At 42.5% G+C, this 27,169-nt stretch overlaps 1 protein-coding gene across 14 annotated transcripts in view; it reads left to right on the top strand.

Annotated features, from left to right (window-relative positions):
- RAPGEF2 (Rap guanine nucleotide exchange factor 2) overlaps positions 1-27,169 on the top strand; it is a 336,977-nt gene that overhangs the window by 217,156 nt on the left and 92,652 nt on the right. The window contains exon 1 of one of the 14 annotated variants that reach the window (XM_040332542.1): positions 25,784-26,029. The exons of 12 other annotated variants lie outside the window; for them this stretch is intronic. In XM_040332542.1, the coding sequence (XP_040188476.1) occupies positions 25,976-26,029 (54 nt within the window). In that variant the 5' untranslated portion in view covers positions 25,784-25,975. Of the gene's footprint in view, positions 1-25,783; positions 26,030-26,604; positions 27,023-27,169 lie in introns of those variants that run through there. One more of the 14 variants, XM_040332536.1, reaches the window with a different exon arrangement.

Below are 27,169 nucleotides of genomic sequence, written 5' to 3' on the forward strand. Positions count from 1 at the left end.
AGATGTTTGTTATTTTATGTTGTTGTCATCTCACATATTTATCGGATGGTCGTAAATGTTTTCTATTTTGAAGGACCCACAGACCTATTTACAAGTTGATGTATGTTAAAGCATCCATACAGGAATATTAAACGTTTCATGCTTTTTATCAGAAATGACCTGTTTTTGGTTCCAGCACCTGCAGGCTCTCCCCACTGATCCCCCTCCCTGTGACAGAGGATGCTCTCCCCGCACCCGCTGGGTTCCAGCCACACCATTAATTCACAGTTTTCTTTGAGTTAATGCCTACAAGTACCATCAGCCTCTGCGGCTGACAGCCTGTAGTTCTTCATGAGCTGCGAGGGCACTGGTGAGCTTTCATAGTCGATTGATCTTCCAGCTCTCAGGTAGCTTCCTGCCTGTACAGCTATGCTGAGAGTCTGCAGGAGCCCGAGATTGCACCCATGATCTGCTGACTGTGGGTGCAATGCTCTGCAGGCTCCTTAAAAAAAATTCTCATTTTTTACCTGCAATAAAAATGTTCATTATTTATATTATTTTTTGAAAGGTTTACTTATCCTTTAAAATGAAACACCACCCAAACGTCAGAGATTTCCCATCATGTCTTCTCCCTAGGACTACACAGAAATTGAGGGTGCACTCTTGGTGGCAACACAGGCAGCATAAGGAAGGATTTTGGCGCTATTCTATATTAAATGTATTTGTTGTATGTTTTATTACTGTGCCCTCTTTGGAAAGATCTTACTTCCTAGCTGCAGTTCTCTTTTGAGGCTGGGTTCACACTTCTGCCAATTGGATGCGGGATTCCTCGTATCCAATACGCATGATAGATGGTGACCGCTTCTCAATGGAGTTGGTTCACATATCCTCAGAGCAGCTGCAGAGCGAATTGCACAGCACTCCTGTGCGTCTTTGGTTCTGTTTCAGGTCTGAATTCAGGCAAATATTTGGGCCTGATTCGTCCCTGAAACAAAAAACAGGGACGCTCCAGACCCCTGCTGTGAGCCGCATCCGGCATAAGTGTGAACCCAGCCTAAAAGAACTACACTCCAACAGGTGATGTCCTGTCAGGTAATGCTGATATACCATCATGTTGGTGCCTTCTTTTAGCCAAGAATGGCAACTAACAATTAACATGCTTCACAGGGTACACAAATATGAATGCTATTAGTATCTCTTTTACATTTTAGCTGTGGTTTCTCTTTTAAATACTGTCTAATCTCAGAGTAAGGCTCATGTACACGGGACATTTTTACAACTGCTCCTAAATGGTTAAACTTGACAGATAGTAACACACGTTTAAAACGTGCATTTACATGCTGTGGTTTGCGTTTTTAGAAGCGTTTACATTTTTATTTTTTTTTTTTTAAATGGCCAAAAACAAAAAACGCCTATAAACGAAATGCGGGTTACCGCGTTTACTCACGGTTGGCATCTGAAATGTGGAAATCTGCATCTAAACCCATTTTTTTGCTTTCAAAGAAATGGTGTTAAACGCAACTGCCTAAAAACGGCAAAAAACAAGACTGTACATGGTCACGTAGGATAACATTGAATGAGTTCAGGGGCAGTTGAAAAAAATGTCCAACTGCCTCTGAAAACACGTTTAGCAGCGTCCCGTGTACATGGGGCCTTTCACAGTTCTCCTGTGGTCTTTCAAAACAAAAAAAAAATGCTACATGATTATGTGGCATAGTGCCGACCACAATTATTTCTTGTGAACATAGTAGATGGAATAGTGGAATGGTAATTTATGTAGGTCCCATTATCTTTTATAATTATATCTACAGAAGGTTAGCATTAAATACAGTATGTTTTAGGTTTGTGCATTACTTTTTTGCCATTTTGTGTATAAATCACTGTTGTATACAAAAGTAGTTCACTTATCTTTGGGAAAGAGATCAAGCTCTTCCTTACAGTGGAATTCCAGTCTATATCTAAGCCTAAAACTTCTCCCTCCCCGATTCTAACTGCTATTCTAACTACCCTTTAGAAGAAGTATATTTCTACTTGCCTATTCTCAGAGCACTCTGGTCTCGTCATGTCATCAAAAAAAAAATTGTATGTATTGTGTCTTAGAATTTGCATATTTTTAGCATAGTTGTTTTAAATATAGTGCTCGTCAGGTTGAAAAATCTACCTTTTGATCAATTCTACTGGACGAAGTTCCTTAGTTGCAGTGAAACAAAATCATGCTGCCTTTCGATATGTAGGGTCATATCACCTACTGCCCTGAGCTTTTGCCTATAGCTACAGTTGTACATCTGGATGATCGGTGTGTCCAGGACATTGGGCAATGTCTGTAGCCATAATCCCATCCTTTGGGCATCCCAATGTGTCAGTTATATAAAAACTCTGTCTCTCTCAACTGGAGTTTTACAGCGACTGCAGTTTCCTTAGAGGTAATGCCCCTTTGTATGACATCATCATTACTGGCCTTAATTGAACATGGCAGTTGTAGTGTATACAAGGTATGCATGTTTCACACGAAGCGACCGGAGAGATTCGTAGTTGCAGAATTGGAGAAAGCGGTGGTCGAAGCTAGGAAGTAAACACAATATGTAAAGGCATTTGTTACAGTATAAAAGCATTGTATTGAAATAATTATGTAGGGTTTGGAAAGGTTATATGGTGCTGATATGCTGGCAAGAGCTATATACAGTACTGTATATTGCCTTCAGATTCATTTTAAGTCTTGTGCCAAGGGTTGTAGCAAGGCTAGGCCCAAGATTACTGATTAGATTTGGTCTGCCATAGGTCCTGTTCAACTCTAGAATGACTTGATATGATCTCAATGCTTTTAGAGCTGGACTTCTATTTTTTGCAGCCATTGGCCCTTTCCTCCCCCTGTTCCTAAAGAAGTATTTAGATGACTTCCAGCCGTTTTAATAATCCTTAAAGAAACTCCGTATTTTAGTAACGCATGTGTAATCCTCAACCGAACCAACGTAGGTCCATACAAAGTTTTACTCAACCTCCGTGCCACATGACTCCAACAAGGCTGCTGTACATGCATATTTTAAAGCCTACTTAAGTAATACATGTGATTTAAAAAGAAAAGGGCTGTCCATTATGCTTTGGAGTTCTGCCTGTGAAAATAGATGTACTGAAGGAAATCTGTAAAGGCTTACAAAGCCAGTGTGTGCTTGTAGGCTGCTGACATGGAGCCGCCCCTTCAAGCGTAAGAATCTTTTACAACACTTCATGAAAAGAGGAGGCTGTAACCAATTACAACTAACCACAGTGAGCTAATGTGATGAATTATAGTCATATAAATAGAGAATATGCTACAAATTGTTATAGACCCTTTAACAGATCCTCGGTTCTACTGTAATTTTTTTTTTCTTAGCATCATTTTGAGAAATGTCATTGCTGTGTAGAACTAGAACCCTCTTCTCAGGTGGCCCAAAGGGAACAGTAATACAGAAGAAGCTAAATCTGTTGTTCAAAGATGTTCATAGATGTTGCACCCTTCACAGAATGCCTTTAGATGCACACAGCCCAGCTCTGCAGTGAGCTAGCAGATGTGCCACCATAGAAAACAGCTTCCTATGTGCAGAGTATTGGCAGAGGACCCCAGGAGAGAGGGCTTAAGTCCGCTCTGTGCAATACTATTGTTGAGAGCAGGAAAGTATAACGTGCTTATTATTTAAATAAGAATAATAAATATATATATATCAATCCCTTCAGTTTCTCTAATTCCACAGTTTCTGAAAACCATTAGGGCCCTTTCACACGGGCGGACGAACGGCTCGTTTTTTACAAGTCCGTTTACGGACTTGTAATGCTTCCCTATGGGATTGCAGACGTTAGCGGATGATGCAAACCCTATTTTTCTTCCGTCTGGCGGAACGGATCGGATGAATACGGACACACGGTCCGTATTCATCCAATTCCCCTTAGGGGAGAGCGGAGGAAAGACAGGGCGGTCTCTGCACAGTGTGCGGGGACCGCCCTGTCCGCCAAAAGCTCAGCTGAGCAGACGGACACACACGGGGCGGATCAATACGGATCCGCTCCGTGTGAAAGAGCCCTGTGGAGGCGGATCTTTACGGACGTTAGCGGATGCATCATCTGCTAACGTCTGCAATCCCATAGTAAACGGACTTGTAAAAAGACGGATCGTTCGTCCGCCCGTGTGAAAGGGCCCTAAGGCTGTACATTGACAAAAAAAAAACTAGTTTTCTTTGCATAGCTGCAGCAGAGTTTGCACTCTCCGGTTTTAGTAAATCAACCCGTCTTTGGCACAATGTATACAGGTGAAGCACAGGCTGGACAACCATCGTTTAGTTCTGCCAATGTGTATAGGGAGATAACTACGGAGTTATGCTTTCATACCAATGTCTTTGATTAGTCTTTTTTTATAGAATCTGCTCAGTTCATACTGTTCTACTGTAGTACTGCCCACGTTGGCATGCATGTGACTGCAATGCACACAAAAATGTGTGGTGTTGTGCCGCAGTACATGTTAATGCACCTTGCTAGAAGATGTACGCAGCATCGCACCACAACACACAGTAATGTTAGGAATGTGTTGCAGTGCGAAGTGTTACAAAAAATATTACACTTTTTTAGTGATTATTTGGTAGATTACACTGTTTAAAAAACAACCTAGGGTGAATGTTGCCTTTGTGCCCAAAACGTATCTCGTGCCTTGTGGAACCTATAAGTAATCTTTTCGGAAGAGTTCATTACAGATGAACATTGGCAATCCAGCATTTATTGAATCAAAAGGCATCTCCATTATCTAGGATGTATTTGAAGCAGAACTGCTCCCCCCTGATTTTTCTTCCCTCAACCCACTTTCTCCCTTACTTGTTATGGTGGGTTCCCTTCAAAAAATGCGCTCAACTCTCCAATGTCGTCTTGCAGCTACCTGCTGTTGAGGTCTCAGTCTGTGTTCAGCACTGTCATCTTGGTCCTCTCAGACGCTGTCTTTTGCAGGTTCATGTAGCCGGTGTTCTGTCAGAAATGCGAACCTGTCAGATTAGGTAATGAAGTGACGTTCTGTCAGCTGTGCGTGCATTTCACCGCTGCCAGCTTTGCTAATCTGACAGAACACCTGCAGTCAGAAGGTGGCAGCGGACATCTTGCTACATCCAGTGTCTTGAATTTCAGGGTAATTTTATCAATAAAGTGAGCATAAATAAATAAATACAGAATATTGACATCTGTGATGATGATTTGATGTTACATTTTAAAAGAAGCTGGACGGCAGCAGTAGGAAGGTGGAGGAGGCCATGTTGGTACACCCTGCACTGCTCAGCACTAAACCAATAGGCTGTCAAAATGAAACATCCAAATGGCATCACAGATGTCAATATACTATATTTATTTATACACGCTCACTTTATTGCAAAAATTACTCTGAAATTTAAGATGTAGCTGAGTGTAGTAAGATGTCCGCTGCGGCCTTCTGACTGCAGGTGTTCTGTCAGATGAGCAAACCTGGTATCGGTGGAACGCATGTGCAGCTGATGGAATGTCCCTTCTGTTACCTGATCTGACGGGTTTGCTAATCTAACAGAACACGGACCCCCAATGAAATGATCTAGCTCCGCTCTTTGGCTGCTCTGTGTATACTCTTTCAGCCTCCTAGAATATGTGATGGGGATGTCATTCTTACCTAGGCTAGTATTATAAGGAAGAAAGGCAAGGTCTCTGGGAGCGTTCACACCAGAACACGGTACGGGAAAGACATGTTCCATGCACGTTTCCCACGCCACATTCAGAATGCACAGTCTTTGCGATCTGCTGTGGGTGCTAATGTAGCAATAACAGCACCCCAAGTGCATATCAAAAATGCAGATTGCAAACGCAGTGCGTTTGCCTTCACCAGATTGCATGCTGCCATAGTACAATGCGATTAGATGTGGTATGTTTGTGTGGTGCATTGTGTTCAAATGAATGGGCTTCAAAATCGCACCGCACTGCAATTTGATTTGTGAATTGGGCCTTAATGTCCATTTGTGGAGTGAAGTTCTGCTTTAAAATTAGTATGTGTTGGTTTTAGAAACAGAAAAGGTTCAACCTTCTCACATTTCTGTTAGCCCAGGGTCACACGGCTGTGACTTTACATGGGACTTGCAACACACAAAGTTGCGTGACGATTGAAAACCCATTTATTTCAATTGCGGCCATTCCAATCTATAAGAATCAAGTAGCAGCAACTTTTAAAATGGTTCCTGCACAACTTTGATGCAACTTGGGTGCCATAGACTCTGAAAGTCACACACAAGTTGTAAGCGAGTCGCATTGGAAATCGCACAACACTGGGGTCGCAGCAGTGTGAACTGAGCCTAAAAGTTCTGAACGGCTAAGTCCTGGTGCGTCATATTTTTGCGTTGCCTTCAGCTTGTACTATCAGTTGCTCTGTACGTAGTTCACTTCGGTATTAGAAATGGCAAGAGGCGCCAGTAGTCTATGCAGATCTAGTGTGCGCTCTGCTACAAAGGAAATATGAATACAATGACAAACATCTCGGGATCTGTCAGTGTACAGAAACTTCTCCCATATATATGTAAATGTTATTACAAGCCCTAGATATATTCCAGGCTTTATGGCCTTTTAAGGGCCACACGTGTCTCTTTATCTTTGCACATGCTACACAAGAATTGAAGTGGATGAATATGTCCCAGCTCTTGTTTTGCTACCATTTTTCGGGCAGTATTTTATTTGAATAGCCTATTCAGCAGTTGCATATAATGTCTTCATGCTCCTTAGGCTGCATTCACACCTAGGCGTTTTGTCGCCTGAAGCTCAAAGACGCTAGAGGGGAAAAATAACATTATTCTCTATGGAGATGGTTCACATCTCCACGCCGAACGCCTGTAGCTCAAACAAGTTCCGGACCCTTTTTTGTGGCGCGTATCGGGCGGTTTGGGCGTATTTGAGCGTTTCCATTTCCCATAGAAAGTAATGGAAACGCTCGATAGAAGCGACTTGCGCGACAACGAGCGTTTGCTACGGGCGTTTTGTCGCTTTAATCAATAGAACTTTTCACCCAGGCAGAAGATTAAAAAAATCTACCAACATAGCAACGAGTGATGAAAAGATGATAGTTTTTCCTATTGGCTAAAATAAAAACGTCGGACAACACTGTATGCAAAAGCGCAAATAAGCATGAATACGCGTGACAAAACGCCGAAAAAAACGACCGAACGACGGACGCTCAGGTGTGAGTTAATATGCAGTGTGGAGGGGATGGGCTGCAGTGTTTAGAGGGCAGGAGGTTAGAGAAAAGCTGTAAACTAGTTCTAGCTTTGCTGTGGGAGTTTGCATATAAAAGTAACAAGTTAATGGGGCTGTAGAGTTCTCCTACCATCAGACCTCAGAGACTCTTATCAGAGAGGCTGGGATTAAGAGCGTTCTTTTTATTTGACAAATCACTCCGCTCTGCAGTGAATTAATAGCTCTGTGATTCCTGACTGGGTGGGGCACATTACACAGCCGAGGTTACCATGTGAACGCTCTACTGCAGACTACGCTGGAATATTCAGGAAAAAATGAGCCTTGTTTGATGTGGAAAGTGTAACATAACACAGCTGAAAAGCAATATTCCAGGAGCTGTGGTGGTAGGAAGGAGGCGGCTCGTGTACATTTCACTTGGTTGCTCCTTCACAGTAAAATGAAGGCAGGCTGTCATAGGAAAATTTGCATGTACTCCGAACAGCCACTTCCACGCTGTCTGTGTGAACGGTGACATCATCCATAAAAGACCATATTGTTAGGATGAAAAATAGCTGTACGTTTCACATGCAGTCTTGTGTCACACTTCAGTTTAAAGATATTTAATCGATCTGTAAAAATTATTGTTCCTGAACCCTCTCCTCCAGATCCGCAAGCCAACAGAAATAAAGGATGCTATAGATTGATTTGTACATCTTTTAAAGGGGTTGTAAAGGTTTGTTTTTTATTTTCTAAATAGGTTTCTTTAAGCTAGTGCATTGTTGGTTCACTTACCTTTTCCTTCGATTTCCCTTCTAAATGTTTTTTTTCTTTTCTTTGTCTGAATTGCTCACTTCCTGTTCCTTCTCAGTAAGCTGTTCTGGCTGACTAACTCCCAGCCAGATGATGGTGGCAAGCTTACTGAGGAGAAACAGCAAGTGATAATTTCAGACAAAGAAAACATTTTTTTTAGAAGGGAAATCAAAGGAAAAGGTAAGTGAACCAACAATGCACTAGCTTAAGGGAACCTATAAAAACTAACCTTTACAACCACTTTAATTCCCATGTCATCTCTGACCAATCCTACTACCTCAGCTTCCCATAATGTAGTGCCATGATTCAATCTCAACACGCATGCGATCAGAATCCAGTGTAGACAAAAAAAGGGTTCTACACCATTTATGTGTGAATGCGATGCAATTCCAGTCATACATACTGTAAATGCGATGTCCGATCGGTGCAAATTCAGCCATACATACTGTATGGCTGAATTTGCACCGATCGGACATCGCATTTGATCTGCACAGCAATGCGATTCAAATCACATGTGATGTCTCCCATCGCATTAGTGTGAACCCAGCCTCAGTGGTGTATAAGTTGTTTATTAGACTGTTTAATTCATGACTAAAATGCATAAACAAATGTATATACATTCCAGACTGCTGTCCAACAACACAGAGAGAGATTTATCTGCAAGTACTCATTTCCATTGGTATAGGCAATATCTGTCAGTTTACAAATATATAATTGAGCATATAAAGTTCTCCAGTCATCCTAGAGTGATCTCCAAACTGCTAGGGGTTAACCCTCATTGCTTGATATTTCCTGGTTATTTTCCTGGGGCTTTAAAAGTGTATTTCCACTCTTACTTTAATTTGTTCCTTGTTTCCATTTATATAGATTAACCTAAAAAAAAAAAAAAAAAAAAAAAAAAAAACGCTTCTTACCTTTTTTCCTTGCTCAAAGCGGAGTTCCAGGCTTTTTATGTTTATTAAAAGTCAGCAGCTACAAAAAGTGTAGATGCTGACTTTTAATAAACAGACACTACTTACCTGTTTCATGGCCCAGTGATGCGGCCGCCCAGAGCGTCGCTCCTCTCCCCCCTCCTCTCCGTCGGTGGCCCTATTGACTCTCTGGACATCTGGCCGTTAAAGCTTTCTGCTTTACGGCTGGGCATGCGCAAGTCATGCTGCGCTCTGAGTGGACAGGCGATCTTCTGGGACCTGTCGCGTGTCCCAGAAGATCGCCTAGAGAGGGGGCTGCCTAGGTGGAAAGGAGAAGTTACCTAGGCAACCCGTAGGCGGAAAGGGGAAGTGGGACAGGAAGTCCCACTCCAAACAAAGTCCCCACTCCCCCCACCAAAAAAATTACATTACAAATCTGGCATATAAGGGGGCAAGGAGTGCTTAAAACGTGGGTGGAACTCCGCTTTAAAAAGCCCATATAGCTTTCCCCTTATATGTAATGTTAATTTGGAGGCTGGGAAATTGATGTTTACAGTAATTATTGCGTTTGTTAACTCCCCAAAAAATAGTTTATGTTCCTTTAAGAATGGTATACAGCACAGTGCTTATACTGTGTCACTTGGCCCCCTTTAACACCTAAAAAAACCTGGCTGATACTGCCAGTTTCTGCCTTCCCCTTTGTAAACTGACCACGGTTCATCATGGCTTCTGAGCCCTGACACTGTGGTCAGTTTACGTGCCTCCATCATCCGCAGCCCTGCTCTCTGTCCTCTTTCCCCCTCCCCTCTGTCTGTGAGCTCTGTGTCTGTGCCCACCCCTCCCCTTCTGCTACTCAAATTGGGGTACAATTTACATCATCCTCTTGGTTGATGAATCTAATGTCTCCCTGTGACTGTGCTTTATATAAAAAAAAAAGCTATAGACCTTGTTTACAGAGCGCAGGTTGGCGATCATGTGACCTGCCATCTTTCTCCTCTCTTGCATGATACCTGCAGTGGGCGGGGATTCCTCTCTACTCCTCCCCTCCTGAATGATGTATAGGTAGCTTCAATATGGGGCTACTGAGTATAAAAAACCTGTGTTAAGAGAATCTATAGCCTGCCACTACTGGCCACCTTTTGAAAATGCCAATTTCTTTGCTGTCTCTGGCATCAGTACTTCAACGACTTGAAATTGACTTACAGTAAACTGAGACAGTTCGATGTCAGGATTCCTGATCTTCACCTTTAAGGAAGGATCTTCACCCTAGAAATAATAATAATTAAAAAAGTCAGCAGCTATAAGGCCTTGTGCACACTGGACGTTTTTACAGCAGCTGTTTTTGGCTGTAGACGTTTTTTTTTTTTTTTACAGTCATTAATTTCTCCATCATCCTATGTGTCCATGTGTCCATGTGTTATCCTATGTGTCCATGCACACATAGGCTGTTATGAGCAGTTTTGGGCAGTGGTGTTTTTGAGCAGAAAAAAACACCCAAAACTATTTTTATAACGTTATTTTAACATCCAGTTTGCATGAGGCTTTAATACTGTAATATGTATGCTTAATAAAAAGACACTTGGTGTCAAAGGATCCAGCGCCATCCTCACTGGGCTGTCATGTCTAATGTAGAAAGCCGGATGTGACTCCCTGCGACTGCACACCCAGCTTCCCACTGCACCTGCACAACCCAAGCCAGTATTTGTGAATGCTTCCTCAGCATTCTGGGACCTGTGGCGTGTCCCAGGCGCCCCCCCAAGAAAGGGGTGGATGAGATGTTAAGTCCAACAAGGTTCATTCCAACTCCTGGACTTATCTCTTTAATTTACATTTTTACTGAGCGCTGGGAGTGTAGCCATCAAATGTCTGACTCTCTGATGCTGGTCTCGGCTCCTGCAATTGCAGAGTCATATTCCTTCCCACCCCTCCCCACCTGATGCCCACTTACAGAGGGCTTTGTATTTTGTGAACTTATTCTAAGCAAAGCAATCTGTGAGTAGACATTGGCAGGAAGGGGTGGGCAGAGCTGCTGTTTGTGAGAATTCAGTGCCTTTCCTGTTAGAGCGCTGGGAATAAATTGATAGCTGTACTCCCTGTCCTCTGTAATAATGTAAGTTGTAAATAAGACAATTGCAAAATGAGCATTTATTATTATTTTTATTATATATATTTTTTTTTCTTATAAAAGGGTACCTAGCCTTTAACCCACGGTGAGTCAGCAAATTTTAGAAAGTATCCAATTTCCTGGAGTTCAGCTTTAGATGCATAAAAAAATAATGATTTTACGGAAATTGCTAGCATTTTCGAACAGGGCATAACAGTATAGGGCTGCTTTCACACTAATGTGCTGCAGTTTATCCACACCATGGGTGCAGAGCAGTGTACCTGCAGCTTTCCTGCGCTTGGCAATAGACTTCTATTATATCCTGCGTGTTTGGTGCACTTTCCGAAAGCACACCCAAACTTCTGCATTTAGAAAGTGCACCACACCTTCCGGATATAATTGAAGTCTATGGCAAAGCGCAGCTAACCCAGGAAAATGCTTTGCGCTGTGTAGGTAAACCACAGCACACCAGTGCGAAAGCAGCCTTATAGGGGCTCAGAACAGTAAGGGTTCCTTTATATTTTGGAGGGTGATAAAATCCCATAGGTAAAGTGTGTTTTTACCACCTCCAATTGCGCACCCCCTTTAGCTGCATTGGCCAGGAGTGTACACATGCCGCAGCAGGAGTCATACGCCCTGTCATGGTTGGTGGGTATAGCACCTGCCAAACATTACCCATTCAAGTGAATGAGGCTACTCTGCAAGTGCCATGCAACCTTGTGCAGTAAAGCATACAAGGGGTTAAATCAGGTAGCGTTGTGTTGCATTCTAACCATCTGCTTTAACCCCTTGGACCCCACAGAAGAATGCTGTTGTGGGGAGCTTGCAGTGTGGCACCATTTACTTGAATAGGTTATGATTGGCAGGCGGCAGTACTCACCAAAAGCAACAGGGGCTATAATACCTGCTGTGGTATGTGTACACCTTTGGCTGCTACCTCAACAGCTAAAGGGGGTAGGGATTGGCGGCGGTAAACTCAATCGCAGGGTTTTAACTAGCGCCCCCCCCCCCCCAACTTTATGTGAACGAGCCCTAAGAGTTCCGCTGCGGAATGTAACTTGCGCTCCATTTACACCAGTGCATTTATTTCTTGCTTTTTGCAGAAATGCAGTAAAAAATATTTAACATGGGTTCCTATGGAACGTGTTCACATCGATGCATTTTTGTGTCTCTGTTTTTGGGAAGAGTCAGGGACTATTTTAAACGCGAAATTGTGTTTTTTGCATTTTGTGTGGTTCAAAATACTTCAATGGAGAAGCTGCAGAAAAGCATGTAGTGTGTTTTTTCGCAAAAAGTAGTACAGGAACTACTTTTTGAAATCGGTGCAGCGCCGCAGGTGCGGCGTCGCACCGATTAGGACAGTGTCATTGCCGACAATTGCCGCCGATTTGAGATGCGATTTCACATGTGAAATCGCATCTCAAATCGAAGCAAAACGTACCCAGTGTGAACCTGGGCTCAAACGGTGAATGTGAACCCAGCCTCAATCAGGTGTGAGGAGGTGACCCTGTGCCCAGTGATCTCTGACTTCTCCCATGTTGTTCAGGTAGATCTCCACCTTTTTAAGGTTGCCTATCGCTGATTTGCCCTGTTGGCAGTCACCGCATTTAGCACATAAAAATTGTACAATGGAAATGATAAAAGAACACATTTATTTTTCTGGGGGGTTTTGCCTGCAGTATTCTGTCCCTGTAGCTTTTCTTCATAATAAAATTTTACTTGATGGATTACAAAGGCTACACACTGATATTATCAAAGTTTTTCTTTGTCATGTTTAGTGACCTCAAGTCAAAGCCCTCTGTGTGACTGATTGACAGACTTGATTCTTGGTAAATCTAATCACACTGCATGGAATGGTTGGCTCATTTTTCATTTCCCTGGAGTCCTATAATTAGGCCTTATAGCTATGAATTATTATCCATAATGTTTTCATTTCAGATGTGTGAAATCACTAAGAAAACGTGTATGGTACAGTTAAGTATCTCTATATATTATGCAGAGTAGTAATGTACTGAATCTGCATTTTTAGGTCCCAGAAATAATAATTGGAATGTGCCTTGGGCAACCAAACAGACATTAACTATGATGTAACTGTAGTTAACTGAAACTAGAATGGATTCTGTGGGTTCCAATGTTTTTTTATATCGGCACTACAGTTTGTCACATTAAAACAACCTTTTAGTTATCCCAATATGATTTTTACAAATACCACAAGCCTAAGACTGGCGCTAACGGTAGAACCCAGCAGGTTTGATGAGCAGATCCTTTGACAAAACAATCTGATATGCACATTGTGTGATTGTTCAGAAATTTCTATAGCTTTCTTGATCAAGGGCAAGGTGGTAATGTATATGCAGGTTTTTAGAGGAAAGCTAAGAGAGGTAATTAGAGCATTTGAGCAGAAAGTCGTGTGGCTCAGCTGTGACTAGTATGCTGCACAGTCTCCAGCTCTGTTGCTAGAAGTCTATTTTTACAAGTTGCATCATCTTTTGCTGCAGAGCACAGAGGTCTACAGGGAATTGCTTTTCTTTTCACTTGTCTTGAAAAGAAAGCTTCACTTGATGTCATAATCTGTGTTGCACAAATATTACAAAATTATAGGGTATGTGAGAGCATTTTATTAACTAGATTGATCATTTTCCATTAATATCTGATAATTTGGACTTAAGCTATGGAAGTGTCTCGTCTTCTCCAAAAAAAAAACACAAACGTTTTACTACAGAAGTGACTCTTTAGATGATTTAAACAAATGTAATTGTTTGCTGGATAACACAATTTTATTTTATTTTTTTGCAAGAAGGTGTTTCAGCTGTACATGTGATTGTGATAATCCTGATAAAAACCTGTTTTATTTATTTTATTTATTACAGTACTTATGTAGCGCCATAAATTTATGCAGCGCTTTACATATGTATTATACGTTCACATTAGTCCCTGCCCTCAAAGAGCTAAGGTCCCTTAAGCACATTCATGCACACACAAATCAGGTCATTTTAGACAGGAGCCAATTAACCTACCAATCATGTTTATAGAGTGTGGGAGAAAAGCGGAACACCCGGAGGAAACCTATAAAATCACAGGACTACATGAAAACTCCATGAAGGTAGTGCCATAGTTGGGATTCAAATCAATGACCCAAGTGCTGCTAGGTGGAAATGCTAACCACTTTAGCCACTGTGCTGCCCCTTTTTTTTAGTGCACAATATGGCAATTATATATGATGTACTGCATTTACAGTCTTTATACAGCGCCAACCGTTTTTTTCCATCGCTTTAGAACATGAGAGCAGAACAATTCAATACAGGAGGAATCTGAGGGCCCTGCTCATTAGAGCTTACAATCTAGAAGGGTGGGTCAAGTGGTACAAAAGGTAATAACTGTGGAGGGTGAGCTGATGGAGATAATGAAAATACAGTTGTTAGTGTGGGAAGGATAGGCTTCTCTGAAGAGAAATGGTTTTCAGGGATCATCTAAAAGCTAATAGAGTAGGAGATAAGCGGACAGATTTGGGTAAGGAGTCCATATGATTGGAGAGGCTCTGGAAAAGTCCCAGAGACAAGCATGGGAGGAGGTGACCAGGGAACTAGAGAGCAAGGAGGTCTTGAGGGGAAAGAGGAAGATTAGGTTGGTATTTTGAGATTGCTAGTGATGTAGCAGGGGTCTAAATTGTGGATGGCTTTATAAGATAGTTATTATTTTGAATTGAATTTGTTGGGTGAGTGGAAGCCAGTGGAGTGATTGACAGAGAGGAATAGCAGACACGGAGCGATTGGTAAGGTGGTTGAGTCTGGCAGCAGCATTCATGATGGATTGAAGGGGGGATAGACTGTGTAGAGTTGAACCAATGAGGAGGGAGTTGCAGTAGTTGAGGCGAGAGATGACCAGAAAGTGAATTAAGAGCTTTGTTGTGGCATTAGTTAGAAAGGGGCGTATTTTGGAGATGTTGCAGAGGTTGAGGCAGCAAGATTTGGACAGTGATTGGACGTGCGGCTTAGAGGAGAGTTCAGAGTCCAGACTTCACCTAGGACCTTGCATGCGGGGATGGGCTTATAGTTGTGCCATCGATTTTGACAGAGAGATCAGGGGAAGGGGCACATCGGAGAGGAAAAATTGTAAGATCGGTTATTGATAAATTGAATTTGAGGAAGTGGTGTGACATCCAGACTGATATATCTGTTAGTAATTAGTGATACGTGAGGAGACGAAAGGTGTGAGCTGAGGGGGTAGAGAAATAGATTTGGGTGTTGTCGGCATAGAGGTGGTAAGGAAGCCATGGAGGCTATCAGCTGACCCAGGGAGGAGTTTGTAGATTGAAAATAGGAGAGGTCCGAGAACAGAACCTTGGGGGACCCCAACAGAGAAAGGAAGAGAATCCTAATGCTAGAACAATGTAGACTGTTTTATGTAGTATAAGCAATGATCCTCCCCCAAAGCTGCTGCCTACTACTACTTGTCTATTCAAACTGATGCAAGTTCTGAAGCAAGGCACATCTCGGCAGCATGGGCAAACTTGGTGTATTTGGATATATTATGGATAAATTAAACTGTATGTTTATTCAAAACTTTTCTTTTGAGTTTTGAAAACAGTGGGAAAGGATCACAACCCCTGTCACCTTCTCATTTTGGGTACTTGGGAACCAATATTCAGCAGACATTATCACACCTTTGAGCTCGATTTCCAAACTCTCTTGGCAACAGTCAAAAAGATCTTGCATACCTACTATAAACAATCTCACTTGTCCATTCCTTTAAAATTACTTATGGATGTACAGGCCACTTTCCTTCAATTTTTCTTGTCCAGTAAAAAGCCAGGGTTAACTTTTAAAGCTGGTTAAGCCGAACAAGAATTATCTATATTGCATACTTGTTCCCGCACGGCGCAATATAAGTATAATGAAAGTAGCAAAGGGTGGATGGACGGCCACACCCAAAAGAACTCTTGAGTTGTCTTTATTGAATGAACATGAGCAAACACCGCAAATACACAGCAGAAATCAAAAAAGCCGACGCGTTTCACACTTAGTGCTTATTCATGCCATGAATAAGCACTAAGTGTGAAACGCGTCGGCTGTTTTTGGAAGATCTTGTCCTAGATCTTGGAAGATCTTGTCCTAGACCTTAATCAGAGCCGGTTCACACAGGGGCGACTCGTCGGGCCACTTAGCCGCCTGACAAGTCGCGCTTCGTTCTGTACTATGGAACCGTTCTAATAGGAGCGTCTAAAGTTGCTCCAACTTAGAAAAAGGTTCCTGTATTATTTTGGGACGACTTCAGGGCGACTTGCATTGACTTCAATACAGAAGTCATTTTGCAAGTCGCCTCTGAAGTTGTGTGCAGATCGCCTTGCTGAGTCGCTCGGCAAGTCGTGCTGCCCCAGTGTGAACCGCACTTAGAGTTTAGGCGATCTAATAATAAGGCAAAACTTGTCTAGCAGTATGAAACAATTGTCTTGCTGCCCCGCTGCTATTGGAGACTCGGCTGGCAGTATACAGAGACTGATTCCAGTTCAGGGACAAGCCACTATATTCCTACTCGGATGTCCTCAGGGAAACATCTGTCCATTTTTAGACAGCATAAAATAACATTTTTACACATATGTGCTTTTTCATGGCTTTTAGTCTTAGACGTGAATTCCACTTTGTAGTCCCATCCTTGAGACCTCACTTTCTACTCCTGTGATATTCAATAGAAATGGTCTGTGGCATCCGATTGCACCTTAGGCTGAGCATATGCTGTACAGTACAATTTTTTATTTTATTTTTTAGAACATTTGATAAACACAACCACACAGTCCTAATAGTCTACTTTCCAAAATAATGGTAATGACTGATAAAATATGGGAGATATCCGTTGAATAGATTTACAAATAACAGTAAATTTATTCTCTGCAGACTAGTTGCCAACTCTTCCATTTAATTTTTAGAATTACATTTAATAAGGAATGGTAATGTTTTACACAGGTCCTGGGACAACCTACCATTAACACAAGAGATGACTAGTAGCAGTAAATTTTACGTGTTACTCACCCCCAGAACCTTTGTAAAGAAGTGGCTGCTTATCGAAAGATGGAAACCCCATTGCAGTGGTTGGCAGTCATTTTTGGCAAAGTTCTACGTAAATGGTGTTTTTGTAACCTGAGGGGCAGATTCAGTTTATGTTCATTACTGTACCAGCCACATAAGATTATTTATTTGCTTAGAATCATTGCAGTAAAACGGAAGGCTATAGAAAAATATTTTGTTTTTTAGGGGGGGCACAGTGACATTGGAGGACATTTTTTTTTCTTTTTGAAAGGTAGCCTGAAGCTTAGAATTTAGAATGGGGTCATGCAGTAAATGTACAGATGACGGGCCCTGCCCCCATCCTATCAGTCAATTTTCTACACTATAAGCAGCCTCAGGTGATGTTCTCAGACAGGAAACTGACCGTGTAGTTATTTAATTAGTAATGGTTACATTGTTCCTACAATGCGTATTTGTATCTGTCTGTTAAAGATTACTGAAATTCTGTCAATGGATCCTGAAGCTAGTGTTTGCCTCCTCCCATTATTGCACATTGGGTTTAAAAACCTGTAACAACCAATAACATTTAGTGGAAGATTATTTACGATTATTGAAAAAGTCTTCATGATCAAATAAAAGCCCCTTGGCCGTGTAGTCTTTGTGCATTATTGGTAGAATATTTGTTCTAGTCTGGCCAGGCAAAATATGTAGGTTGTCTGCAGCCTAGAAGCTGTTCCACTGTAGTAGTCATTGCTACTCCTGCGATCTGCACGAGCTTCCGGGTCCCATGCCAAGAAACTGCCCTGCTGCAATGGGAACACAGAAGATCGGCCACTAGACATAACCACCAATTAGAGAATGTGTTTTTGTGTTTTTTTTTTTTTTCAATGAATACAAAGCATTCTCTGATAAGACGAGGTAAAGAGCATGAAGTTACTAGTACTACCCCACTTCTCTACTACATCCATTCAGAAAATGCTTTGCATCCTATAAGAAAATGTAAAGTGATCTCTGAACGACTTCTGTACTGAGCAGCCGATCTGCTGTTTCAGAATGCGCTTTGGAGCAGGGACCCGGAAAGCAGCAGAGATCACTGCAGTAGCCGTGCCTACTTACTTTGTTCCAGCGTCTAGAGGGATCTTACAGGAATGGGATATGCATTGTTAATAGATCCACGCTATGTAACTGTGTAAAAATATCTATACCTTGAATTCTTCTTTAATTAAAAGATTGGCTTAGTTAGTAGTATGGTAGATAATGACTTGGTTAAATGGCATACCTCCCAAGTTATGAAATAACAAAGGAACACCTTCTAACGTAGGAAAAAAACACACACCCCTGCCATGCCCCAAAATATGTAGACCACAAAAAAATAAAACACAAGATTATTGGTAAAACCTATAAGTGCTTCTTTCACAATTGTTATTTTTAAAAAACCTTATTAAAAATAAAAAAAATGCAATAATACCTCTCTGTACGGAAATTGCTAACTTACTTTGCTGCGTGAGTGAGTAAAGAAACTTGTATAGCGCTACACATGCGAACTGAATCGCCTCAGGGCGCTTGTATCCGTTTCCAACTATATTTTGCCTTCAGAATAGATGGGTTTTGAGTTTTTCTTCTGAAGGCCTGGTGATTCACTTCCATTCAGATGCTGGCTGGTAAAGCGTTCCAGAGTCTAGGTCCTTGGACTGCAAATCTTTGTTCTCCTTTGGACTTGTATATGGCCTTGGGTATCCGGAGTAGATTTTGGTTGGTAGAACGGAGAACGCGATTGGGGTTTTGACATTTTAATTTTTCACATAGATATTGGGGCGCACTTCCTTGAACACATTTGTGCGTTTGTGCATAGTGTCTTAAACGTAATTCTGACTTTTACGTGCAACCAATGAAGGGATCTAAGGGAGGGGGAATTGATTCCCAGGATTTTTTTCCTGTCACAAGTCGTGCCGCCGTATTCTGGATGACTTGTAGACTTGCGTATTGTGAGCTCCCCACATTGTGCAGTGTAAGCTGCAGCAACGTAGATAAAACCAGCTTCATTTCCTGGCTATAGGATATCCAGCATCATCTAGCCCTTTTCTCCTCAGGTTTTCTGTTCTTAGCCCACTTTTTTAATGAATGGTATTTCAGTTCAGTCACGGAGGCTCAACTTTACTTGTGGGTATTAGGAAACTTCCTATTTTCAGAAAAATATGTACAGTACAATGTTCCTTCTCACCATAAATGATCTTCCTGCATTTCATAGAAAAGCACAAAGACCTAGTGATGGTGTCACTAAGTTTTTAAAATAAGGTATCTTCTAAGAAACCAAGCACAACTGAGGAGGAAAGAGTGACAAACGGATTTTGGTGAATCCTGGTACATACTAGCAGTTTTTTTTTCAGCTCAGTGGGCAAAAAAAACACTGTACTAACTATCTCTGACTATCTAACGATCTCCCCCGCTGAGTTATTGTGTCCTGACAGGGGGACTGCCAGGTTCCCCGCCAGAACACACCACTCAGAGCACTTATCAGATGCAGTTCGCAGACCTGTTTCGCTCACGCCCCTTCAACAGAAGTCAGGCGTTTGGCCAGTTTCTGTTGGACTGGCTGCCATACACACAGGCCGTATGTCAGCTGGTTTCTATTGAACCACCCAATATGCGGTCCCTGTGTACAGGGCTTAAAGCCCTATGCAGAGAAATCCCCCCTAATTGAAAAACAAGCACCCAGAAAAAGGCTTAAAACATCTGCAACTTTATTCAAATATGATTTTTTTTTAGCTTTAAATGCGCGTCGAGTGATCGAGCATAGAGGCACATGTCCATTCTTCCAGGTGGTGACACTGACTCTATAGAAAAGTCATAGTGGGTCTGCTTTTGAGGAGATTTCCAGCCAATGTTATCTTCAAAATGACAAGCACCTCTTACAAGGGGTCAACCAATATTGTTGTTTTCAGGGCCGATATCAATTTTTTCGGCTGCCTTTTAGGCCAATAGGCGATATCAAGTGCCGATATTCTGTACATCATCGTCACCTGCCACCCAGATGCAGCATGTCACTGACACCCAGATGCAGCATGTCACCTGCCACCCATATGCAGTTTGTCACTACTTACACTACTTCTGGCAGCCTCTCCCCAGTGGCGTCCGAGTAGGTAAACTTCCACATGTGGGCGGTGAGAGATGACGTAACGATCTCTCTGCTCCGCGCCGTGGCTGCAACTCTGTCAAGAGCAGCCTTCATGGCCCTGTAGTAGGGGCGAAATAGCGGTGATGCAAGGTGGGCAGTAAGAGATGATGCCATCTCTCTGCTGCCCACCGCACCGCTGACAGAAATTGCAGAGGACTGCAGCAAGCGCTGCGCGGGGACAGGGGGAGAAATTCTGACCAATATCAGTAAGTTTCTGACTGATGCCTGATTAGTGACTATCGGCTCCCAATAACCGCCCTCTACCCCTTACTGTTGGAGACAGTTATCAACCTTTTGGAGCCAGTGGCTTTCATTTTTATAATTCAGTCATTTAAAGGGGTTGTAAAGGTAATTTTTTTCCCCTAAATCGCTTCCTTTACTCAGTGCAGTCCTCCTTCACTTACCTAATCCGATTTTGCTTTTAAATGTCCTTATTTCTTCTGAGAAATCCTCACTTCATGTTCTTCTGTCTGTAAGTACACACAGCAATGCAAGGCTTTCTCCCTGGTGTGGAGTGTCGTGCTCGCCCCCTCCCATTTGAAAGCAAAATGGAAGGATGAGGTAAGTGAAGGAGGACTGCACTAAAGTAAAGGGAGCTATTTAGGGAAAAATAATTGTACCTTTACAACCCCTTTAATCAGCCTATGTATGACTTGATATAAAGCATTAAAATTTGGACTATTATTTTTCTGTCTTAAGCATGGACACAGCCCTAACTATATTCTTATTAGTTTGGTCTTTTGTTGTGTACAGTGGAAGAGGCTTTCACTCAACAGGAAAACGTTGTCTGCTTAAGTTTTGGAAACGCAATTAAAATGTGTGGAAGGAAACAGATTTCCGGTACCAGCAGATTGTTTTGTGTGAGCCACCACCCTGCCTTTTCCTCATGTTTGCCTACAGCTGGGCATGCGGTTCATGTGTCTTACTAGTATGACATCTGTATGTTGCAAATATGAAAACAGTCCGTTTTATATAAATGATAGGACTTCTAAATGCCCACCATATTTTCCTTCAGTGTAAAGTCTTGAGGACACTAGTTACTGCTGCAGTTTATCTTAAAATAGGAGCCACTGTTTTCTTTGTTTTCAGAAAGACAGTCCATATAACAAATAAGATGGTGAACTGCTAATTCCACCCGGGAAAGACTGTTCACAACTGAGGCCCATATTAGCTGATGCTCCCTTCCACAGCCAGTGCCCTAGAAGTGGAATTAATGCCTGTCTAGAACCCTGGTTCCAGGGGGTGGACGAGGCACTCTTCAGCACAATATGGGGGTTGTAATAGATAAAAGCCTTCATGGTAGTTTAGTTTCATATTCTGAAATGTACTTGTGTAGCATACCCCAGAACTAATCTTTGGCAGACCTGTAGCCTTCGGTTATGTGACTGTGTAGGAAACCTCCTTCTTGAACTGCTTTGTGTGCCATTTGAACCAGTGAACACATTGTAAAAGAGCACACAGAAGGGCTCACATGTCTAGTGCATTACTGAAGACATACAGCCAAATGGATAATCACAAAACTCAGTGTTGGGACCAGCGTGACCTAACACAACCGTAACGCTGTGCTTGCAATCTGACTCATTCCGGGTCTAAAGAAGCATGTGCATCCCCTGAAACGCGTCAGCTTGCCAGCTCAATGTAATGTTGTGTTTGGTCACGCTTTGACCACACTGGATTGAGATTTAGTGGCATACAACACCTGTATACGTTTATTTTGCGAGTATCTATTTGGCTGTATGTTTTGTTCTATACAATAAATCTCCAGTAATGCACTAGACGTGCTCTTTTACATTTGTCTACTAGATTCCCCAATCTGAGGAAGGCTAAGTCGATGAAGGATGTTATTTCATTGCTTTTGATGATTACTGCGCAAGTAGACTCTGGTCAGAACACTATCCTGGAAGTGTTTGTGTTCAGTGAACACATTGGCCTGCAATTACTTGCAGGTGCCGACATGGGGTCAATTAAAATGTGAAATTAATGCAGATAAAAAACAGAGATTGTTTTATGCCAAATTGTGCTGAGAGAATGGATTGTTAAACAGAACATGGTCCTCAATGTTATGTTCTTGGTGGGGTCCTTTATGTGCTGGGTAGGAACACAGCTTGGTAGTCCTTCCAGCAGAATCTGAGGTGATTCCATCAGACTACATCGGTTGGTGTCTCACTCACAAGTGTACTTCATGTAGGACTGTCCCTGGTCTCAGTACTGGCTAGTTGTGCAGAGTAGCTGTTCTCATTATGTGACTTTGCCCCCATCTCCTGTTACATTAGCTGTGTTCAGGAGAAGGAGTAATAAATGTCATATTGTAGCAAAGTGACAGAGTCCATATTATCACTTTTGTTGGCACTAAACAGATTAAAGTTCTTTCCTCTCTAATGGCTTACAGAATGAAAACAAGTAGGATTATACCAATACCACATGGGGTTTCCACCACTGCTTCTGGTAAACCAGGCTGGTCATAATGACTTTAGGACAGGACCAGTGCGGGAAACTGCATGTGATTCAGACAGGAATTGCAACTCATTCCTGTTCAAATCGCATGCGATTTTTTTTTCCATTGAGATTTGAGCCCATTCATTTTTGCACTGCAAAGGTATCGACACTCTGTATCAGCAAGTACTTGACCGAACCTATTGGTGCTCATGGGAATGTAGGCTATACCAAGCTATTAAAATCTTAAAATAAGAGAACCAAACCAAGACCATCAAAGATGGTGATAAATCGGCCGCGGCACCTTTATTGGTATAATCTATAATACAAACATTAAATATATTAAATTATCTTTATTAAAATATCAATACATAAATCTTTAATTTCAAATAAAATTAATTTTTCAATCTTTCAAAAAATCTCACTCAGTCATAAGACTCAAGTGAGTGCCATAAATAAATTATCAACCAAGTCCCCCCTTGAATCAAGGGTGACAAACCACATACAAGGTGCTGCGACAAGGGTGGGGGGGGGATGGGGAGCTCTTGACCTGTAAGGTAAAATTGTGACCTGACCTCTATACCTGTGGGCTTTATATACCCCTAGTAGCACGTGTATGAGTCATCAGTACACGTGTTTTTCCCGCCTGAACATACACGCGCTTCCCGCCCAAAAACACGTGCAAATCCAGCCTAAATTCACGTTTTTCCCTCTCAAAAACATGTGCCTATTGATTCCTATTTAAAACTAAGAAACTCCATATTTTTTTTTTTTTTTTTTAATAATTAAATTAATTTCCTTAGGGATAGCCACAATCCCATGTAGTGGGCACTAATAATGCCCCCTTTTTCATTGGTAAAAGCTGGTATTGGTGCCTAAAAACAAACATGTCATTTGGCCTTTTTAAAGTATATGTAAATCCTAGCAATGAATGTTTTTTACTCCCTCCAACTCTGGGAAACGTAAAAGTTATCCCTTGGCCTGGAAAGCAAAGGTTTATTGCCTCGTTTAAGTTTAGAAACATAGAAAAGAAGATCTACTTACCTGATCCTCTGCACTGCTAGGCTGGTCCCTGCAGCGTCTTCTCCCCCATGCTTCAGGTCCTGACGCCACCAAGAGTGGTGCAGGGCGCGTAGTGAATTTGTGTAAAGACACCGCTAGTGTGGAGGATCAGGCAAGTTAACGAGAGTTTTTTTTTTTTTTTTTTTTTTAATCTACTTACCTAGGTAGATGCTGCATCAGTCCCCTGTTGGGTCTAAGACTAAAAACTGAGCAATCAAAGCTGATTGCTCAGTTCTCAGTGCTCCATAAATAGAGAGCTGGTGACTGTCAGTTGGCTCTGGGCTGTGCAGGAGGCGGGAGCGGCTGGCTCAGGCTCTCAGCAGATCGCTGACAGGCTGAGCCTGGTGATGCAGATCTCTACTATACTCTGCGATCTTTCCACAGGCTGGACCGGTTCTATAGTGACAGCTGACAGCAGGCTGATGGCTTAAAAAGGGTCACAGGAGTGCAGAAGGAACTGCACTCCTGTGATCCACAGGAAAAGTACAGCCAAACAAGCTTTGGCTGTACTTCTCCTTTTAAAGGTCTTTTACTCCCCCTAGCCTAAATGAGCAATTAACTCTTGCAGTGTTTTGTTGTATCTGTTCAATAAGTGCAATAAAGAAAAATATATGTTGATCCTGCCAGAAATGTGAGCTGAAAAGCTGCCTGTGGTGTTCAACCCCCCCCCCCCCTATATTATGGTGATGGGATGGGGGGAAGTTTTTGGTTGTAGGAACATACTAATTGATCTGGGGTGACAATGCTGCTCCTTCATAGTCTGGTGAGAGAACGTCATCTTCTTGAGGATTTACTTACTGGCAGGATCACCAGGTGAAATTTAAAGCAACAAAAGTGCCTGAAAGAAGCAGCATCTGCCATCCCAATATGAAAGCCCAAGTGCTTTCCCACTAAAGCGCCTGGAAAAGCCCCGGTTTGAAAGGGGTCTGCAATCCCAATGTGAAAGCCAGAGCGCCTGACACCCCAGAGTGAAAGGGGTCTTAGCGGAGCTTTACCAGAGTTTTTTGGGTGCTGGCAGTGTGAAGGGCTCTGAAAGCACTCGGGCTTTCACATTGGATTGCAAATGAGGCTTCTTTCAGGCGCTTTACAGATTCTTTTTTTAATGCCAAAGTGCCCGAAAAATGCCCCAGTGTGAAAGGGGTCTTAGGGTTGGTAAGCAGCAAAATATTACATTTTTGATTTTGAGTTTAGCTGTACCTTATGCAACCCGGGCTCTTTGCTGTTGCCTGCTTGTTAGCGGTATCCCAAGTAGAGGTTTCTGAAATGCTTCCATGGGCATAGTATTTATGGAAATCACCCTAAATCTAGTCCTCATTACTGTGACGTGACACCTTTTCATATCTACAGATCCTCTACTAGCTCCATAAATGTGGCTTGTCCTTGGTGCACACCTTAAAAATGGACTGCTAGCAAGTTGTGTTCATTTAGAGCCCTGTTATCAGGCTTGTTTTATGGGGCATGCTCCAACATTACAAGGATGTAGGTGGAAGGACATTAAAAGCGATGGCACTATGCTTTCATGCTTGGTGGCAGAATCCTAATTAATAAGGAGGGCCCATGTTAAGCTCTGTGTTTGCCGTATTGCATTGCACAGCTTCCGTCCCTTGTACATTTTCCCAATAAAATGCCACACTGCCATGCAGTACTGTTGCTGCTGAATATTAAATGGAGGTTTTTCTTATTTTGTGAGTCTGTGGGAGTGAGTCAGATGTGAAGTCATCAAGGTAAGAGCTGTTTAACCTTTTCCCTGCTGAAGGGCATTCCTAGCTGTTGCAGGGCATAGCGATGTGGTCTTCCTAGACTGTGCCAATGCAGTGTCAGAGCATGGGTGTGCCACACTTGTATGTGGAGGAGGAGGTGGGGGATTATTATCCGGGAGCACCTTTTTGGATGATTTGTCATTTGGTTCTGCTTATTACTTTGACTTCATTGGACTGATTAGGAGCCAGTATTCTCTGGAATCCCACCCTCTAAAAGCTGCTATAGCACCGACCGAAGGCTGCCTCCGTCTTGTCCATTTTTACTACCTTTAACGACTGAAAGAGTTAAGAACGTGAGGGGGCGATCCTGGAGGAATGCGCCTTTCATGTGAGTTGAATATTTCAGAATATGAGCAGCGAAGACACTAAGGGGAGAATTCTGCTTACAGTTACATCACTAGCCTTGCACATCATCTGTGCCTGTGCAGGTTCGCAGAACACACTGCAGTCACTTGGTTTTTTTCCCGGCAGGAAGCAGCAATGCCGATCCCTTCCTAAGAGGAATTTATTTCTTATTTAGAAAAGGAAGCCTTCTCGCTACCCAGGAAATGGCTTTCCTTGTGCGTTGCTATGCCAACTGCCTGCAGCCATGGTCCCACAAAGTAAGCACAATAATGTAATTATATTGGGTGTTAGAGAGGAGGGGGCTTGTATTTGTGTGTATGTGCATTACCGTAATGCTAGCTAGTCTTGGGGTTGGAGATATGCTTGTCGGATGCATGGTATAGCGTAATGTCCATCAGTGTCGCCCAGCTAGGATTATTGTGAAAACTTGGGTTAGTTGAGCATAGCAGAGAGCACTGGTCACTGATCACACTGCATCTTTAGCATCCAGGGAGGAGGTGCCTGGAGCCCCCTCCCATCCATCCATCCATACATACATACACACACACATACATACGTTCTCCTCTACCACATTATTGTATGTCTGTGCATGTCACACTGAAAGAGCCAGGATCTGTAACACCCGCATTTGCAAATGAAGCCGGAGTCCTGTATTTGCAATGCTTGGCTGCTCACTGAGGGCTGGCTCCTACTCTGACTAATCCAATACAATATTAAGCCTTTTTGGAAAGGACTCTGTGGGCGGTCAGCCATTTTAGTTTTTTTTTTTCTTCTCCCTTCACCCCTCACCCCCTCCACTTCCAATCCACCCCCTCTCCTCCTCCTCCTCCTCCTCCTCTCTTTTTCTTTACCTCCTATTCTTCAGTTTCAGCTATGGTCTTGCTTCTCTAAAAGAATGCTGGATGGATAAGATTTCATTAGTCACTTTGCATACAGAGATGCTGGGGCTCCCAGCATTGTAAAACATGGAGACAGATGCTGGTGCTGTGAGGACTGCTCCATTGCATTCAGAGCCGAGCGATTTTCCACTGCTGCCCGGCACGTTCTGCCATTCTCTGCCTCGGATGGTTCTAACATTGTCCTGGTTGCCTGCCTGTGTCTTCTACTGCATGTCTGTGGATGTGATTGCCGCTGCCCTTCAGAAATTCACACACCATGTTTAAATTCACCCTAGCCTCTGTTACCTCATTATGAAACCTCTTGCATTCTCATCTAGCCATGGAATTATGGGCCAGCAGGAGAAACACTATGTGAGTATTTGATGTTTGGCATATTGCATTTCATAAATAAATGTGCTTATTTGTCTGTGCCTGACGTGGAGTGAAAGTTATTGTGACAAGTGCTCGGCGGAATGACATTTCTGTCATTTATTTAGTAATTTATGGCGCTAGACTCTG

Source organism: Rana temporaria, chromosome 1 (genome assembly GCF_905171775.1).
Source record: "Rana temporaria chromosome 1, aRanTem1.1, whole genome shotgun sequence".
NCBI classification, from domain to species: Eukaryota; Metazoa; Chordata; class Amphibia; order Anura; family Ranidae; genus Rana; species Rana temporaria.